This window comes from Heterostelium album, assembly GCF_000004825.1.
Source record: "Heterostelium album PN500 unplaced genomic scaffold PPL_scaffold10, whole genome shotgun sequence".
Classification (NCBI taxonomy): Eukaryota; Evosea; class Eumycetozoa; order Acytosteliales; family Acytosteliaceae; genus Heterostelium; species Heterostelium album.
The window spans coordinates 1,208,177-1,228,081 of record NW_008805072.1 but is presented as its reverse complement, the minus strand read 5'-3'; the positions used below and the strand labels follow the sequence as shown (position 1 = coordinate 1,228,081).

Sequence of the window (19,905 nt, the reverse complement as noted above, 5' to 3'; positions counted from 1 at the left end):
AATCAACAAATATTATCAAAATCTCTCATCAAATTTTAAAAACATATAATCAATCCAAATCAATCCAATCAAATTTATTTTATCATAATAAAATATCCAATCAAACAATTTATCTTTTTTAGTATTTAATGAAATTTACTTAGTATTTCTATTTTTGTAAATTTTATAATTAATCATTAGTTTTTACATCTACTATAAATAATCATACAAATCAATCTAATCAACCAAATAATTTAATTACAATCAAAATATTAACTAAATTAGTAATCTGGAATTTTATAGATTGATTTTTGAAATATGGATATTGATGTAATAAGTGATAATCGATCATTTGTTATCAATCAAATTCCAAAGACATTGGATATCATATTGGAGGAAAACGAAGATGAAAATGTTGTTTCAAATTTGATAAAACAACAACATGTCGAACAAAAATTGGAATTTGGAAAAAATAGATCTGTTAGTTATATAGATGACAGATCATCGAATAATAATAATAACAATAACCATATTAGCAATCAACAGCAAAATCAAACAAGTGGATTAAGCTCATCACAAGTTATAACCACTAAAAATCAATTGTCCATGTTGACGTCACCACGTCTTCATTTCCAACAACAATATAAATTCAATCTTCAGAAACAACAGTTACACTATCTCGATAGGCAATGGTTTGGTGATATCGATTTCTATCGAATCTCACACTTGCAGTTGGATGACAACCTGCTCGGTGAGATTCCCACGCTCATCGGACAGATGAGTGCACTCGAAGTGCTCAGCATGCAGCGCAATTACATAGTGGAAATACCCTACTGGTTTCCAAATAAAATGGGCAATCTACGTCGTCTCAATCTCTGTGACAACGCAATATCAGAACTACCCGATAATTTCAATCAACTTCACCAACTGGAAACACTGGAACTCTCGCATAATCTCCTGAGAACAATCCCACCATCGCATCTACCTCAGAACCTCGTCAATTTAGACCTATCATATAATCATATCGAATGCATTGAACTACCATCGTTTGAATCACTTTTCACATTGAAACTATCGAATAATCGGTTGCGAACACTCGGCAATCTACCGTACCATCTCTCGGTGGTAACGATCGACAACAACTACCTCGAATCTATAGACCACAAAGTAGTCGTTAGAAATCGTGATTTAAACATGTCGTTCGAACGATCGTTTAGAGATGTAGCAATGGAGCGTATCTACCGGTGCTGGTACACCGGTTCGCCAACACTCGACCTCTCCGGACTTGGAATACTTCAGGTTCCGCCCATCATTGGAACCCTCACACACGTCACTAGTCTCGACCTCTCTGGCAACATGATATCTAGTTTACCTACCGAATTGGAGCGACTTATCAATCTGGTGAGTCTGGATCTCTCATATAATATCATATCTATTCTCCCGCTATATCTTATCAACTGTCGATCGTTGGTGAATCTCACGTTGATCGGAACCATTGACTACCTTCAGAATCCTCCGAAACGAATTGCCGAGGGTGGACTTGGTGAAATTAAACGATATTTCGAGGATTTGTTTCTTGGTGACCCTAGTTTCCGTGTTAAACTCATGTTGGTCGGCCAAGAGAATGTTGGAAAGACCAGTCTGGTCAAGTGTCTAAAGATGAAAAAGAAGGTGGTAAAGACAACCGATCATCTAGGTAGCAATGTTTCTACAGATGGAATCGATATCGATGAAATTAAAATCGTTTTGGATATACCAAACAATAGTTATATTAATGGTAACAACGCATTAAGTTTAGGTAGTTTCACCAACTTTAGCTCTTCACCTCAAATATCAGTAACCACACCCAGTCCTATGCAAGACACAATGATGAACAAAATAACCAGTAACAATAGTAATGATTCAAATAACAACAATAATAATAACATAAATACCAACTCTTCTGCTGGCAGTGGACATAATAGTAATAGTGGACCGACAATGGATCAATCTGGAAATGCTTCAACAAACAACGTAACATCCGGTGGTGGAAGTGGTGGTACAGGATCAGGTAGTAATATTAATAATTTTAATAGTAATAATAATAATACTAGCAATAGTAGTAATAGCAATAATAATAGTGGTAGTAATACGAGTCATAGTCAAAAAGTAACAATGTCAATTTGGGATTGTGCAGGTCAAGAGTTGTATTATACAACACATCAGATGTTCTTGACTGATAAAGCATTGTATACGGTGGTATGGGATCTATGCAAACCAGAAGTGAATAGTAAAGTTGAATTTTGGTTACATTCGATTCGAATGAAAGCAGAGGATGCCCCAATCATCCTGGTTGGAACTCATCTTGATGAATTCCTTCAAACTCATACCGAGGACGAACTAGACCAGATCCTAAACAATATCTACATGAAATACTTCCGAAAGTTCAAACTCAAAGGTATATGTGTACTGAGTTGCACTTCATTGGTTGGTATTGATAACTTCCAGAACCTCTTGAAAAAGGCTATCCAAGACATGCCGTTCATCAAACAACAAGTACCCGATCTCTATATGAAACTTGAAAAGTTAATAATCAAGAAAAGATCATCATTGACATCACCTGTATTATCTTGGAAAAAGTAAGTTATTAAAAATATCTTTACACATTCAATTTAATTCTAAATAACTTATTATTATTATATAGTTATACACTAATGGTATTATCTTCACTGGATTTCCATGATGAAATTCATGTCAAAGTAGCAACAAAAACATTATCTTCAATGGGTTGTGTTGCCTATTTTGAGGATTTAAATTTCCAAAATATGACAACCACCAGTAATAGTAATAGTAATAACATTAATAACAATAGCAATAATAATTTAAATTCGCTACAGACTGAAAATTATGTTTTCCTGGATCCTCAATGGTTAACTGATATTTTTGCTTCCATAATTACAACCAAACATAAATTTATAAAAGATGGTATATTAAAAAAGAGGTATGTCAATAACAACTATATTCGAATCAATCTTTACGAGACAGACATTAATTTCAAACTTATTTAATATTTAAATGTAGTGATTTATTACAAATTTGGAAATCACCTGAGTTTTTAGAAGATGAATCTTTTCAAACTTTGCTTATTAATTTATTAGAGAGATTCGAATTGATGTTTCCACTGGAATTCGAGTTGTCCAATATGGAGTATATATCGTCTCCCTATCTCCAATCGAAACAGCAACAACAACAACAATTGGAGTCAGTAAATAGTAATAATAGTTTACAGAATAGTTCATTAATTACTGGTACCAGTGTTAAACCAAGTCAATCCGATATGAAAAAGGTGTTATCTCCATTATTGATATCATCACAACAACAGTTACAATTACAATTACAACAACAGCAACAACAACAATTCCAATTACAATCATCACCACAACAAACTACTCCAACTCAAACCACTCCCAATAGAAAATCAAATATTGATCTTGCATTGGCAACACAACAATCACTACCATCTACACCAACTTCATACCGTCAAAGATCAAGTTCTATCGATTACAATTCAGTGGTCGGTACCTCTACCAATTTCAATAAGGTTCCCAGTATGGATAGCAATGTGAGTGGTGTCATGTCACCACTACCAAGAGGTGGAATCATTCATCAAAATAGCTTTACCCTCAAAGATCCCAATGCACCAGAGTTCTCAAAGCGATTCATCATTCCTTCGCAACTTCCAGACAAACGTCCATCTTTTGATTTGCTATGGCCACCAAACGATCAATTTCGGGTTGAATACAATCGTTGGTTCCAAATGGTGTTCATTCCAATCGGTTTGTTCAGTCGTTTGTTGATCCGTTTGATTGTTTCCAAAGAGTATTCAATGAAACCAATTCTCTATTGGCGTAATGGATTGGTGTTGGAAGCAAGTTCACCCAATCCATATGTTCCAGCGGCAACGTCGTTGATTGAAGTCAGTCCCTCGACAATGACCATCAAAGTATCGGTGAGAAGCGATCTTAGAACTGGAAAAGGAATGGCTGCCAAACTGCTACGTCTCATTGTCGAGATTATCGAAGCACTCAGTAGCAGTTGGTATTCGTTGGAAGCATCGCAACTCATTCCATGTCCACATTGTATTTTGAAAGCAAGTGTACAACAGACACTGTTCACACTTAACGAGTGTGAATCGGCCGCTTCCAATGGTAATTGGTTCCTAATGTGTGGACCTCGACGTATCTCACTGGAGAGCTTTGTTCCGGATGTAGCACTCGTAGACTTTTGGGGATCGGGATCGAAAAAGTTGAGATACGACCAAATAAAGTTGGAAAAGGAAAGACGAACACTCAGAGTTGTCTTACCAAACTCCAATGTCACTGACATTCACCAAAGTCAGACCATACTGCTCACCAAAGAAGGAACCATTCCAAACTCCACACAGCTCGCCGAAGGATTCCCACTCAACTCTGAACAAATGTCGTTTGGCGAACACAACGATCTACAAGTGAATTTCGACCAGAAAAATCAAAGTCTAGTCGTTCGTGGAACGATAAAGAAGGGAGAGTTACAGGCTGAACAAACAATACAAGTTCCAAAACTAATTGGTCGTGGAGCGAGTGGAAAGATCTATTCCGCTGAGCTAAATGGAGTGGCTGTTGCCGTCAAGCAGCTCGAAGTCATAGGTGACGATGCACCTCGTATCTTCTCAGAGTTTCGCAAGGAGATTCACGTAATGAGTGATCTGAAGCACAAGAATGTAGTGAATCTCATAGGTTTTACTACTCAGCCATTTACCATGGTGATGGAATATGTCGATGGTGGCGACCTCTACAAATTCTTGCATAGCAACTCTGGTGACATTCTCAATGACAACTGGGCGCATCGCATTGCATTGGCACTGGACATTGCCAAAGGAATGAATTTCCTTCACTCAGTTTCACCACCGTTGCTACACCGTGATTTGAAATCTCCAAACATTCTACTCACTCGCAAGGATGGAAGAATCCGCGCAAAAGTAGGTGACTTTGGATTGTCGTCGCGTATGATCATACAAGCACTTCGACATAAACTACGTAATTTCCCGGTTGGTAACATCACTTGGGTGGCACCAGAGATTCTTCGTGAGGAGGAATACACAGTCAAGTCGGATGTCTATGCTTTCGGTTTGATTATGCACGAGATAATGACACGTCAACATCCTTATCGAGAGTACAACTACACGATGGTTTCACTGCTGGAAGAGGAAATCAAAGGTGGATTACGTCCATCGATTCCATCGCAATACACACAGTCTATTGTTGGACAAGATTATTGCTCGTTGCTCCGAGACTGTTGGGATGGACAAGTTGAGAGACGTCCTACATTCACCAAGATCTGCAAGCGTCTTCTTCAGATGCTGCAACGTGAGAATATCACCCTGACAGTGTCACCAAGTGGATTGTCACCAAAGACACCACTTTCTCTCTCGCTAGCACTGGGATCACCAAGTATGAGTCAATCTTGTATCTCTCCATTGATGATCGGTCACAATATGATTAGTCCACCACTTCTCTCGCAGCCACAGATGACCTATCAGAATTTGAAGACTGCCAACCCTGAGGAAACACTTCCAATCGGTGGACAACTACAAATGTCATTGAGAACACAACCGATAGATTTGAAAATTACATCGTTGCTGTGGGAGAATAGAAGAGTTTGGGGAGCAACTTCAATTGGCTCTATGATGATTTGGAATGCAGAGAATGGTAAGCGGATCCTCTACGAGACGAATCTACATAGAGGACCGATTCATTCGATGTTGCTGGTCGACGAAGAACATATTTGGACGGGTGGAGAAGATGGCTACATCAAGATTTGGAATGCTTGGAGATTAAACTGTGACGATAGTTTGGCACAATTCAAATCGGAGCATATCAATAAGAAAGCAAGAGGTACCAGTGCACTTAGAAGAAAATCTTGGGCACAACGTTGGTTCGTATTGGACAGAAAGAATAAAACACTATCCTACTATAAGAAACAAAGTGATAAATCACCGAAATGTACTGTGATATTGGCCGGATCATCTATTGAAGAACCATCGGCTTTGACTCCACTCAAGGTAACACTACACATCACGGATCCAGAATCAAGAAAGTTAGAGTTGGAGTTTAAATCACTCACTGAAAGAGATCAATGGCTGTTGGCCATATCGAGAGTGATCAATCAGAATATTCCACTAGACCGTATTGATCTTAATGAAATCACTCTTATCACTGGTGGTACTACAAGTAGTTCAATGTCAAATTCAATATCCAATTCAATGTCCAATTCAATGTCCAATTCAATGTCCAATTCAATGTCATCAAACTCCAATAACAATACAAACACAAATTCAATATCAAACTCTACTTCCAATCCAACATTGGGTACATCATTCACTCTATCTACCAACAATGCACTGACACCTATTCCCTCAAGAAAACCAAGTACTCCCATTGTTTCTGCGATGATAACAATCAATTTGAATCCATCACAGGACACACAGATCTGGGTTGCATTCAAAAACTATCCGGTTCTCTTAATTTTCGAGTGTGGAAGTAGAGATCTTATTGAAGTGATAAAGGTTTCAGAGAGTGGCGCCGATTGGAAAGGTACCGACAAAATGATACTCCATCAAAATCTCATTTGGTGTACTCATGACAATATGGTGTGTATAATTGATCCTCGGACCTACCAGGTGGTTGCTATTCACAATGAACATAGTCAACCTATTCTTTCCATTGGTAGCGTCGACCGAAACATCTGGATTACCTGTCAAGATAGCTCCGTCAGCATCTGGAATGAAACAGGAAACGTTATCAAGCGATTGGAATTGTCTTCTCCCATCACAAAGATTCTCCAGTTTGGCAGTTATGCATGGGCATGTTCTTTCGGTACCATCTATATCTACGATCCAACTACTTTTACCATAAAGAAACAAGTAGAGTGTAAACAACATCTAAACAGCGTAGTTGATCTCATCAGAGTATTCCAACAAACAGTATGGTCAACTTGTGGATCCAACAACATATGTATATGGTCATAAAATCAGTTTATTATTTTTATTTTCATATATTTAATAAATGATTTGAAAAAAATATTTATTTTCTATTTCACCAACCTTTTATTTAATATGGAACATCAACAATTCTTGTCTATTTTAAAAGTTATATCAATTAAATTTACTTCTTTAGATTTCAGACAAGAAATTTCCCTTTTAAAAGAAGTTCGAAAAATTTATTTTTCTTGTAAAAAAATATAATTGCAGATTGATTTTTCAAACAAAACTCTGTAGATAAAACTTAATAAGAGTTATTTATTATATGTCAGATAAATATTATTTATTTAAAGAATCATGTTTAATGGAGATAATCATCACCCACCAAATACACAGTTGATGCGTGTAGATGAGGATGTTGTACAACATGTATATCCAAATATAGATACTTTAGAAGAGTTGATTGGTTATCGTTTGTATTTCCCTGTGATAGATAGTCAAGCTAAATCTGCATTAAACGTAGCACAAGATGAATTCGAACTAAATCAAGATAGATTGACATTCATTCAATTGCTATTACCTTATTTTAGAGTGCTTTGTAAAGATGTAAGTACTTGACCTTTTTATTTTTAACAAGAATATCATCATATCTAATTAGTTATAAAAGAATATATATGCTGCAGATGAAAACAATGCAATTACATTGGATTATGTGTCTTTGAAGAATAATGTTTTCAAACCATCCGATAGATTCGATATGCTACTGATTGAGAAACCACAGTTTGTAATCGATTGTATGGGTGTTGTATTGTACCAGATTCTCTATTGTCCGTTGGTAATGGATGAAGATGACACTCTACGATACAGTCAGACTACACAGACTCTCAACAAAAAGAAGAAGATCAATGTGAGAATTGCCAACTTTGAACCGATTTTGCCAATGAAGAAACTAAAGTCGAATCTGGTTGGCAAGTTTGTGTCGATTCGTGGAACTGTCATTAGAGTTGGCTATGTGAAACCACTGGTTAGATCGATGGTGTTTCGGTGCGCATCGTGTGGTCATCAGCAACTGAAACATTTCTCAGAGGGTCGTGTTGTTTTACCGACTGCCTGTCAAGAGCTGACTTGCAAGAGTAAGACATTCGAACCATTGAGACACACCGCTGTCACCGTCGATTGGCAAAAGATAAAGATACAAGAGGAACCCGATCAGAAGGATCAAAAGAGTGGTATTCCAAAGAATATTGAATGTGAACTCACTGAAGATCTGGTGGAATCTGTGGTGCCTGGTGATATTGTTACTGCCAGTGGAATCATTAAGGTTTTGAAACAAGATGATGGCTTCCACAATACTAACAAGACTGTTTATTATATGTACATAGATGTAAATTCAATAGATTCCAACAAGAATACTGATGATACAAAGAATGATAATGTTAATTTCTCACTGAAGGACATGTATGGAATCAAAGCGATCGCTGAACAACCCAACATCTTTCATCTCATCGTTCACTCGATCTGTCCATCTATCTATGGACATGAGATGGTCAAGGCAGGACTTACACTAGCACTTTTTGGTGGCAATGCAAGGAGTGAAAAGAACAAGCTGCCTATTCGTGGTGATCCGCATGTCCTGATTGTCGGTGATCCTGGTCTTGGTAAATCACAGATGTTGAAAGCATTCCAGAATATATCGCCTCGTGGTGTATATGTCAGTGGTGGATATACTACGAAAACTGGTATGACAGTGAGTTTGACAAGAGAGGGTGGTTCTGGTGATTTTGCTTTGGAGGCTGGTGCTTTGGTTCTTGGTGATCAAGGTTGTTGTTGTATAGATGAGTTCGATAAGATGGAGAAAGAACATACTGCACTATTGGAAGCAATGGAACAACAATCAGTTAGTATAGCCAAAGCAGGTATTGTGTGTAATCTACCAGCAAGAACATCAGTCATAGCAGCTGCCAATCCAGCTGGTGGACATTACAGTAGAGCTAAAACCGTTGCAGAAAACATTAAAATGAAAGCACCTCTACTTTCCAGATTCGATTTGATATTCATTCTACTAGATAAACCGAATCAAAATATGGATAAAATTATTTCTCATCATATTATGGATGTAAGTTTAACTTATTTTTTTTGTTTTTTTTTTATAAGAAAAATTTAATTAACTTTCTTTTTTAAATAGTTACACTCTGGAAATGATAATAAAAGAAAAGCAACATCATCACAGTCCTCACAGATGTTCTCTCAACTTAGTCAGTTTGAAAATGGAGGCAAACCAATGCCTTTACTCTATAAACTCATATTACAGCCAAACGAAGAATTTGAAGCGATTTCACCAATCATTCTGAGAAAGTATATTAGTTATGCCAAAAAATTTGTTACACCCCAACTCTCTGATGAAGCAATCGAAGTTATACAAAACTTTTATCTGGAACTTAGAAACAGAGCATCGAAACAAGACAGTGCACCTGTTACTACCAGACAATTGGAATCACTCATCAGATTGTCCGAAGCAAGAGCAAAATTAGAGTTGAGAGAAGAAGTTACGAAATCAGACGCATTGGATGTGGTTGAAATCTTTAAAGAATCACTCATTGAAACTTTCGAAGATGAATATGGAAATGTGGATTTCAGAAGATCGTCTGGAATGAGCAAAGCATCGTTGGTCAAGAAATACACATCGGTACTCAGTCGTGAATCAACGAAAAGAGGCATCAATGAATTCTCAAAGAATGAGATCTATCAAATAATGAAAGAAAACAAAATGCCAATCGAAAAGTTTGAAGAAATATTTTCGATACTCAATGATCAAGGAATGATTTTGAAAAAAGGTAGTAAATATAAAGTACAAGCTTCTTTTTAAATAAACTGTGTGCATGTTGTTAATGATATAAATATATTTTAAATAAGAGTTTAATATTTTATATATGATATTAAAGGTTTTGGTTTATATGACTACTACTCTTATTTAATTCAGGTGGAGGTTTTCTTGGTGTTTCTTTGACGCGAATAAGTGAAAATATCTAGATTGATTTAATTTATTAGTTTTACTTGATTAATTTCAAATGATGATGGAATTTACTTACTTTTTCTGAAATACCAAGATTAATTTCAAAATAATACAACATTGAATAGACGACGGCAAATGCTACCCATCCAAATATCATTAAAATCATTGGAACGAAATCTTTGATATTTGGTATCAGTGCTAGCCATGAACAAATCGTTGAAATACAACAAAATGAAAAAAATACTGTTCTCATACGATTTACCCATTCAACAATACATGGCTCCAATATAACATTAATTCCTAAAAATACAATATTCACAACTATAACTGCTGCGAGATATACATATATATAACTAGTTGCAAAGACTTGAAATAAAATTGTTAGATACAAATGAATGGGAAGTTTTAGAGATGTTCAATATTGTTGTTTTAAACTTACCTGCCATGGCTGCCAATAAGACTTTACCTTGTGCAAATATAAATACTACAGTTGGTTTAAATTTAATATCCGAAATGTTTTGTGTTTGAGATTGCGCAAATGATGCTGCTGGATAATAAACTACCAATGCAACCATTGAACACACAATGAAAACTATATGAATTCCCTAAAGTTGAAATAATAATACGTTTGAAATTGATTAGTAAAAATTAGTAGTTGTATGCAGACTGAGATTATGTGATTTCACTTACTCTTAAACAAGTTAATGATGGATCGGAATCCCAAGAAACTATATTATTATCGGATTGGAATGTACAATCAACACCACCAAACATAGTACTCATAACTGGTAGATACATAGTGTTTACAAGAAACCATAATATCGAATAATATCTTTGTTCATTTCTAGCTATAAAATTTGATGTATATGATTCTCCACTTCAATTGAAAACAAGATTGATTGATTAGTTTTATTTTTAATGATTTGGGTTTGTTGTTTAAAAGATTTGATACCTACAATCTTATAGTATAGAAATGTAAAATTAATCTAACTGATACTACAAATATATATGGGGAGAAAGAAACTACAAATAGAACCCAATACATGACTCTAAAGACTTTTCCAGGTTCATAAGGTATTGCTAGGTAGTTCAAGTTTCTTAATTCCTCTGATCCCAAAAATGGACTTAACTGATTGAATGAAAATGAAAACAATTGAACAAACTCTATAACAATACCTAGAATCACTGTAATATTTTGGAAACTTAAATTAAGATCATTTCCTTCTGGATCCTAGAGAATGAATTGTAAAAAAAAAAAATAATTAATTTGATGCTAAAAATATCTTTGATTGATTGATCGATTGATTGTTCCTACCTCCCAAGCTTGATTTTCACCACCAAGATAATAAATCGAACATAAACATATAAAGAGACATGCTACAAAAGCGGCGAACAGTGCACGAAACAAAACACCATCTACAAAAGTATTTACATGATTTAACAATGCTGCGGGCACTGTAACTAATAACAATGAGAAAATGATTGCAACACCCAGAAAAGTTATTCCAATCTTTTGAAAAGGTCTTCTTCTTCTCTTGGTTTCTTTGACAGACTCTATATCGCTATCTGACTCATCCTCTATGATACGATTGCTGTGTATAGAGTTTTTGGAATCAGTTCTGATCGTCATGATGTTGAGCAAAACTAAAACTAATCACTCATATAAAAAAGACTCTTAAATATAATTATTTTGTTAGTTTATGTTTTAAAATAAAAGAAGAAATAAATAAACTTTTAAAAAAAAATATATATATATATATATTGTGTGATGATGATTCTATGTATAGATAGAAGAATGATTAAAATTATAATATTAAAAAAAACAAATCCAAAAAGATAAGTCTACATATTTAAAATAAAAAGTTATGAAAGGATAATTATAAATTTAAAATTTTCAAACAACATACTTTGTTGTATAGTTGCAAGGGTGTAGATTGTTGCCAACATTTTAGTACAACAACTAAACATAACTTTTTATTTGTATAAATAAAAACAAAACGATTTCATTAAGCTATGTAAATTCATTAGGGAAGAAAAGGAGACTTGTTGAATTTAAGATAATAATGATAAAAAATTAGTAATACTTTGAAAGTGTTAAGCTGAAAATTGTGTGTGTGATTATATGTGATTCGTTTTTAAGAGTGTTTTTGAAATCATGTGATATACATGGTGTGTTGTTTTTTTAGTGTTTAGTTGTTGTTCTTGTTGTGAAAATAAAAATAATTAATTTGGTTAAATTGTATTAGAATTTAAACAACAATGAACATAAAGAAATGAATCGATGATTTTTTTTTTTTTGTGGATGAAAACAATACGCTTTAATTTCTTACTATTATTATAACTTTAAACTGATTACATACAATGATGATTAATATTTATATATCTGTCTTTGTTGTGTGCACAAAAGTAAAACTAAAATTATATGTTGAAAAAGCTACTAACTTGGTTAGTTATCTGAATCGAAATAACTATTTATCTAATCGACTTTGATTATTGTGGAGTATATCCTTGATGTTTGATCAGGTGTTTATCCCCCCGAAGCCAATCATTGATTCTTTTTTACCTCACATCAGAGGTAATTATCTAAAAAAAAACAAAAAAAAAAAAATCAAAACTGCAAAGATATTTTCTGTTTTTGAAAAATTTTGATTAAAAATAACTTTTTTTTTTAATACTCCAATCATGTTTTTACACATTTTTGTAAACAAACATTTTTTTCCTCTTTTTGCATTTGAATAAAATTAGAATCGTTCTGGTCAAACAATATTTGCACAGTTGGCTTGAAATGTTTATGATTATGAGTAATATCATTATTATTAATAGAATTAATATAGGTATTATCAGTGTTGAATATTAAATATTTATCTCTATCATTGTTCAATGGTTCATCTCTTGCACACCAAACTAAAACATATTCTGTCAATGTTTTCATCTAAATAACCTATTATTTTATTTAATATTTTAATGTGATAGATTAACAAATATCTATTTGATTACTGCAACTCTCCATTTTATATATCTGTTTTAAAAAAAAATAATTTTTAATAAGAAAAGTGGTTGGTGATCATTCTTTGAAACAAAACTTTTTAAAAATGTAAAAGATTTTAAATAATTTTTAGATCTATTTGTTTTTTTTAATAGAAGAAATGGATAAAAAATAATTTACATTGGTATTTAATAATATAGTGTTAAATAAATTGATATTCAAATATGTAGTTGATATTTCAAGTATTAATGGTAGACTTCATTATAAATGGGATAGAGTAACCATTCTACCAGAGGTGTTAGCTGCTCACGGATATATCGATCAATTGAAATCTATTTCAGCGATAGAACCAAACCTATCAATTACAATAGCTATCCAGTGTTTACTGGTGCGATCAGAGCTGATGATATGAATACATTCGAGTACCTATTGGAGCACTTTCAAATCGAGAGAAGAAACAAAGTAGAGATCACACTGAACGAAGATTATGGTCTTCTCAATAGTTATGAAGCCCATGTTAACTTGCTGCTCGATGTACGGTAGAATGAATATGATAAACTATCTTTTCGACCGCTTTCCAACCTACAACTGGAATTATATTAGTGCCTTTACAATTTCACCGCATTCCGATGATTTGGTGATTTGGTGATAAAATTGCTTTTAGGCAAATTGAAAGAGCATTCTGATCAACCTCGATCTGAAATCGATGGAAATGTGTTTAATGAAGTTGCTTACTACGGTGATATAGGAATAATCAAATGGTTAGCAGAGAATCGATCCGAAGATTTGGCGAGTTCCGATATGTTTTATTCTGGTTTCGCTGCAAATCATCAACATATCCTAGAATATGTGTTGTTTTTACATAACAATTTGTTTGACCAAAGTAAACCACAATACATATCTTCAACAATAAAATATCCAAATAGATTCACGCTATTCAAATTTATCTATGGTGTTGGATGTGTATGCCCAGACAATGTAATGGATTTAGCAGCTATGTCAAGCAATTTCGATGCCATGAAATGGTTACATTCCAATACAACACATAGAAGTACATCGAAATCTCTTAATTTCGCAGCACAGGCAAATCGTTTTTATATTATTACATGGTTGAAAGAGAGTTGTAATCTTAATTACACTGTCGAGATGATGGATACAGCTGTTGGTGCGGGCCATATAGAATTGGTGAAATGGTTAAATGTGAATAGTACAGAAGGATGTTCAGTAGCAGCAATGAACATAGCCGCCATTAACTCTAACTTGGAAATGGTTAATTGGCTGAAAGAGAATCGTACAGAAGGTCATTCACACGGACAGATATTGGATGTCGTAGCATCGGCTGGCGACGTGGCAATGCTTTAGTGGTTCCAAGAAAACACTGGTGATCTACCAAGTGAGAAAATACTGAAAAGAGTTGCTTATTTCGGAAATCCTAAAGTGGTAGAGTTCTTCCATCAGAACAACGATGGAGTAAAAAACAGATTCGGATTCAGTGAGCGTACAATGGGTGATGCATCCTTCAACAAATTGGAGATTATCCGGTTTTTAAATGAAAACCGTAGTGAAGGATGTACAAAACAGGCACTCATTCAAGCGTTAAACAATGAAAAAATAGATATTCTTGGATGGTTGCTAGCGAATCGTACTGAATGTACAATCGAGTCAATAGAGTTTGATATAATCAAAAAAATCGAAGCATTTACACAATTCAAGTTTCGTTCATTGGATTCTCAGAAATATTTCGATACCTATCGATAAGTTGGTACTCTATCTTCAGCAAATGATAAAAAGATTACCTTATTGTTTTGAATTACATGACCTTTTGAATGAATACATCGATTCGAAAATAGAATTTGTAAATAATCATTTGTAAAATTTATGATATATATAATAAACATATAGTAATATTTATTTTAAAGGAATAGACTTTATATATTTTTTAAATTGTTTGTTTAAGTTCGTTGGTAAATTAGATTGATGGAATATTCTGGCTATTATATTTCCAAAAAGATTACTATACATTAAAAAATAATTATCGTTTAACTTTCTGTAAATAACAATATTACTATTAGTTTCTACAGTATAGATGATATTGTTGATTGTTTTGAAAGATTCTGGTGATATGATTTCAATTTTTGGAAATTTCAAAACATAAGTGTTTTGATTGAATCGATTGATTTGATCAAATCTAAACAATAAATAAGTGAATTGCCACCAATATCCAACTCTTAAATGGTGTTTGGTATGAATGCACGGGGTTGGATATCAAAATATGGAAGTCGTAGCTCTTTCAGAGTTGTTTGATCATTTCCATCGATTCTTAAAAACCATCTCCTTGGTCCAATGTCATATCTAATCTGATTGATGTGATTCCAGATGGAAGTGAAAGTGAACAATTTTCCTGATTAATGGATCCTTCTATTATCAACTTATCGATCTTTACGTTGGATGGAATCGAAAGAATCTTATCGCTTAAATATTGGAGCAATTCAAAGTGATATTGTAATGTTTCTGGGAATATTTCTTCAAACTGAAATTCACATTCAACAATGCATGTTTATGATTATGAGTAATATCATTATTATTATTAGAGTTAATATAGATATTATCAGTGTTGAATATTAAATATTTATCTCTTCATTGAACCATCTCTTGCACACCAAACTAAAACATATTCTGTGAATGTTTTCATCTAAACAACCTATTATTTTATTTAAATGTGATAGATTAACGAATATTTTATCTATTTGATTATTACTCTCCATTATTCATTTGATATCTAAAAACAATATATTGCATATCGAAAATAATTATCTTTTCCAATCAAGGTCAAAAAAAAATCATGTCAAAAAATAAATAAAAAACAACAATTTTTTTGACACACTGATGGATTCAGACTCTATCCAGTCTGAGGTTAAAAAAGTAAAAATCAACTTAACAATGCTGTGATTGAACAAGTATAAGTTAATTTTTTACCATACAAACGCGACTAATGTTTTTATATACAGATAAATAAATATATACAAAACTAATTGAGAGAAAACAAAAGCATTGTATTTATAGATGAAAAAAAAAGATAGCTTGAAAGTACAAAAGTTAGATTGAAAGTACAAAAGTGGGTCTTGTTCAGTGATTGCGCGACATCCGATAGCGTGGTTGGTTTCTTTTTGTAAGTTACCAAGGGGTTATTTTTTGTTTCATCGGAACCAAATTCATGGTCCCGAATCCACCATGAGAGACGAAGTTAGGTAAGCCTAACATCTACGCTATCGGAGGTCTTTTACGCAGCCAGATTGAATCATGATACATTGTTTGTTTTTGAGAAATACGAAGTAAGACGTTTACTTTGTGCACTGAGACCAAAACACCAACATCTTATGTTTAATAAACAACTTATAAACATCATTTGCAAACAACCTTCGATTGATTGTGGGATGAATCAACAAAAAATCTAATTAATTCTTTGAATTTTCTTTGATTTTTATTTTTGTTTTTTTTTTCAAAAATAACTGCTTTAGTTATTGATCAATAAAAATAAAAAATGTTCATATTAAAAATAAAACAAATCATAATCAAATATATAAGAGATTTATTCTATTACTATTGATCCTGGTTATACTGATTGTTATTGGTTTAAGTGGTGTTGTTGTTATTATTTTATTATTGATGTTCGATTATTGTGTCAACACTATTTCTTGACGATTTGAATGACATCTTCATCTTCCAGTGGATGAGCAAGTCCAACTCTTTGTGGACAATGTTTAGCGGAAACACCCCAAACCAAACCATATTTAAATTGATTTGCCAATTCCTTGTGGAGATAACCACAGACATGTTCCACTGTTGCACCCGATCTTAAAATAACAGCATCATTGAAATCTGGTGCCTCTGTAATCATTAATTAATTAATAGTAGTTTAAATAGAAATCGATTAGTCATCCATCGTGTTATTATCGTTACAAAGTGTTGATGATAGTTACCTCCTCTCTTCTTTGTGTAGACTCTAACTAAACTTAGGTATTCCCAAATCTTATCCAACAGATAGTCCAAATTCAAATTTAAATTACAACTGATAACGACAGAGTTTGGTAGTCTGGCCAATCTGTCTACTTCCTCCATCGAGAGTTGATCGACTTTGTTGTATACATATAAACATCGGATGTATGATCTTCTTCCTTCGATGGCATCGATTAATTCATCTACTGTTGGATCACATCTAACCACTAAATCGCAATTGAAAATCTATAAATGTTACATAACTATTAATAACTGTTTGTTATGTATTTACTAAGTGTTACTAATATATCTAAATACATACTTTGTATTCATGTAGAATCGACTTGGCCAATTTCTCAGTAATCTTTGTAAGTCCTACAGTTGCAGTAAAGTTTACACCACCAGCAGTCTTTTGTTTGAAATATATATTGGGTGGTTGTGAATTTAATCTAATACCGATTGCTTCGAGTTCTTCCTCTAATAATCTCTTTTGAATTTCTCCTTTAGTAGAGTCCAGCATCATCAATATAAGATCCTATGATGTGAATAATTTGTATCAAATTATTAGATTATCTATCTATCTATCTTCTATTATATGTATTATATTATTACTTACAGCAGTTCTAGCAACAGAGATAACTTGTTTACCTCTACCTCTACCTTGTGAAGCACCTTCAATGATACCCGGGGTATCAAGTAACTGGATTCTGGCACCGTGATATTGAATGACACCAGGAATACAAGTCAAGGTTGTGAACTCATATTCTGCTTGTGCTGATTGTGTAGATGTTAACTTTGATAGAATTGTACTTTTACCTACAGATGGGAAACTAGTTTGATTATAATTGTTATTATTATTATTATTATTATTATTATTAATATTGTAATAGGTTAGTGATTTGATTCACACGTGGATCGTTTATCTTTGATAATATTTGATTTGAGATCTTACCCAATAAGAGCAACTCTAGCATCACCAGATTTCAATACTTCGAAACCTTCACCAGTTTTACCAGATGACTTTGGTGGTTCCAAAAGTTGTTGTCTAAGACGGGCCAACTTGGCCTTGAGCATACCGAGATGGTGCTCTGTGGCCTTGTTCTTTTGGGTACGGGCCATTTCAGACTCGATATCCTTAATCTTTTCTAAAATACCCATCTTTTATATGATATTCTACTAATAAAAATAAAATATAAACACTAAACCAAATAAAAACAAGCTTAACTAAAGGATAATCATAAAAAACAACGGTTTTTTTTTTTTTTTTGATCAAAAGTTTTTTTTTTAATAATCAAAAAATATTAAGTTCTTTATTTTTTTTTTCAAAATCTTCTCATTTACAAGATATAATAAGTAATTTACTTAAATAGAATAAGACAAAGCTATTTGATCAAAATACATAAATAGCAAAAAAAAAAAAATATTGCTTAAGAATGTTCACCCTTTTACTGGTTCTCTCAAATATTACCTTTGTTTTTTTTTTTCTGATTGTTTCGGAGCTCAAATTGGTTCCCAAAAGGAATTAGTTTGAAATATCTGAACCTATGAATTTTTGGTTCCACAGATATTTTGAAATTGTAGTTTTTGTTCTCTCTTGTTGGGTCGTTTCCCCGATCCAATACCAACTTTTGGACTTCAAAAAATATGTAGTACTCTATGATGGCTTTACACATTTCATTCATGCTAAAATGTTTATAAACATTCTAGATATCATTTTATTAGAATTTGATTTAGAATGTTCAATGATCATTCAAGATATCTTGAGTGTTTCTCTCAATTGTAAATATACTGTAAGTTTTACAACAATAATAGGAACCAGTTGTTATAGTATCATCATTTTTTTTATAAAACAAATAAAATGTTTAATAAAAAGATATATCTATCTATATTAATATTAGCAATAGGTTATTTATGTGTTGCCAATGGCTTTACATTCCTTGCTCAAGAGAATGGATTGACTGAAATGACAATTCGTAGCTATAGCCCTTCGAAAGTCGATAGTAATCCATTCCCAGGTCATGTTGTCACCAGAATTAAAGGTGCTAGCACTCTAAATAACAATGGTTTGTCGTGGGGTGTTACTGCAGTCGCTGGAACCACCTACTATACATTACTAAGTGATGGATTGAATTACAATCTCTATGGTATCGATTTAACAAATGATCAATTAATTATTAATGGATATTCACCAGTAAGTTTGTTATTATTATTTAAATTAATTTAAAAATACTAATTATTATATTATTTTAGGAATCTACAGAGATGTATGTACAATGTTTAGTTTATGATTCCAACTCTGAGAAATTGATTGGAATTTCACCAAATTCAATTGTTCCAAGTTGGTTCGATGTTGTAGAGTTGGACCAAACAACAGGTGCTGTCAAACACAAGTTGGAGACAGGAAAGTTTTCAGATGATTCCGAGTATTCCGGAGTGTATGCATTCGATCAGACCACTTCACAGCTATTCATTGTTTTCAAACAATTCGACAACTCCACACAGACCACCAAAGAAGGAATCATTCCAATCTCTACCAAGGATGGTAAGGTCAGTGATGCCATCTGGTTCACCGGGTTCAACGTACAGGATACCAATCTGTTCAATCTGGCATATGATCCAACATCGAATGCACTCTACGGTACTACTGCATCGTATATAGGTACTGAACGTTCCTTCGTCAGAATCGACCCAAGCAATGGTGAGATCACATCGATCAACAACAAGACTGAAGTCTGTGGAGGTAACGGAGTCATCATCCAGGATGGATACTTTATTTCGCCAGGTCACGACAACGTATCTTCCAACACCATCTACTACGTTTCACTTACAACCGGTGAAATAGTAAAAAAACATGTAAATGCAGAATTATTTACATTGATTTCATTCTTAACTGTATCCGATTCATCTTCATATTAATAATAGTAATAATAAAGA

The 19,905-nt window shown here is 33.4% G+C and overlaps 6 protein-coding genes across 6 annotated transcripts; 4 read left to right on the top strand and 2 right to left on the bottom strand.

Moving 5' to 3' along the window:
* Positions 1 to 297: 297 nt before the first annotated feature.
* mcm8 (MCM family protein) lies at positions 298 to 9,842 on the top strand (the record flags this gene model as incomplete). Its single annotated transcript, XM_020583234.1, has 10 exons — positions 298 to 309; positions 1,489 to 2,416; positions 2,516 to 2,597; positions 2,663 to 2,959; positions 3,040 to 5,033; positions 5,433 to 6,650; positions 6,727 to 6,859; positions 7,330 to 7,582; positions 7,644 to 9,092; positions 9,162 to 9,842. 10 exons carry the CDS (start codon positions 298 to 300, stop codon positions 9,840 to 9,842), a joined length of 7,047 nt encoding a protein of 2,348 aa, XP_020429421.1.
* A 70-nt stretch (positions 9,843 to 9,912) lies between these two features.
* PPL_12502 (uncharacterized protein) lies at positions 9,913 to 11,619 on the bottom strand (the record flags this gene model as incomplete). The annotated part of the gene is made up of 6 exons (XM_020583233.1): positions 9,913 to 10,002; positions 10,066 to 10,355; positions 10,429 to 10,594; positions 10,680 to 10,866; positions 11,033 to 11,220; positions 11,305 to 11,619. The coding sequence occupies 6 exons, from the start codon at positions 11,617 to 11,619 to the stop codon at positions 9,913 to 9,915; spliced, it is 1,236 nt and encodes a 411-aa protein (XP_020429420.1).
* Positions 11,620 to 12,774: 1,155 nt separating this feature from the next.
* Positions 12,775 to 14,337, top strand: PPL_12501 (ankyrin repeat domain-containing protein; the record flags this gene model as incomplete). Its single annotated transcript, XM_020583232.1, has 3 exons — positions 12,775 to 12,790; positions 13,176 to 13,355; positions 13,640 to 14,337. 3 exons carry the CDS (start codon positions 12,775 to 12,777, stop codon positions 14,335 to 14,337), a joined length of 894 nt encoding a protein of 297 aa, XP_020429419.1.
* Positions 14,338 to 14,478: 141 nt separating this feature from the next.
* PPL_12500 (uncharacterized protein) lies at positions 14,479 to 14,733 on the top strand (the record flags this gene model as incomplete). Its single annotated transcript, XM_020583231.1, has 1 exon — positions 14,479 to 14,733. One exon carries the CDS (start codon positions 14,479 to 14,481, stop codon positions 14,731 to 14,733), a length of 255 nt encoding a protein of 84 aa, XP_020429418.1.
* A 1,930-nt stretch (positions 14,734 to 16,663) lies between these two features.
* On the bottom strand, positions 16,664 to 18,129 carry PPL_12499 (OBG GTPase family GTP-binding protein; the record flags this gene model as incomplete). Its single annotated transcript, XM_020583230.1, has 5 exons — positions 16,664 to 16,861; positions 16,936 to 17,217; positions 17,294 to 17,506; positions 17,588 to 17,801; positions 17,924 to 18,129. The coding sequence occupies 5 exons, from the start codon at positions 18,127 to 18,129 to the stop codon at positions 16,664 to 16,666; spliced, it is 1,113 nt and encodes a 370-aa protein (XP_020429417.1).
* A 530-nt stretch (positions 18,130 to 18,659) lies between these two features.
* On the top strand, positions 18,660 to 19,887 carry PPL_12498 (uncharacterized protein; the record flags this gene model as incomplete). The annotated part of the gene is made up of 3 exons (XM_020583229.1): positions 18,660 to 18,750; positions 18,870 to 19,162; positions 19,222 to 19,887. The coding sequence occupies 3 exons, from the start codon at positions 18,660 to 18,662 to the stop codon at positions 19,885 to 19,887; spliced, it is 1,050 nt and encodes a 349-aa protein (XP_020429416.1).
* Positions 19,888 to 19,905: the final 18 nt, after the last annotated feature.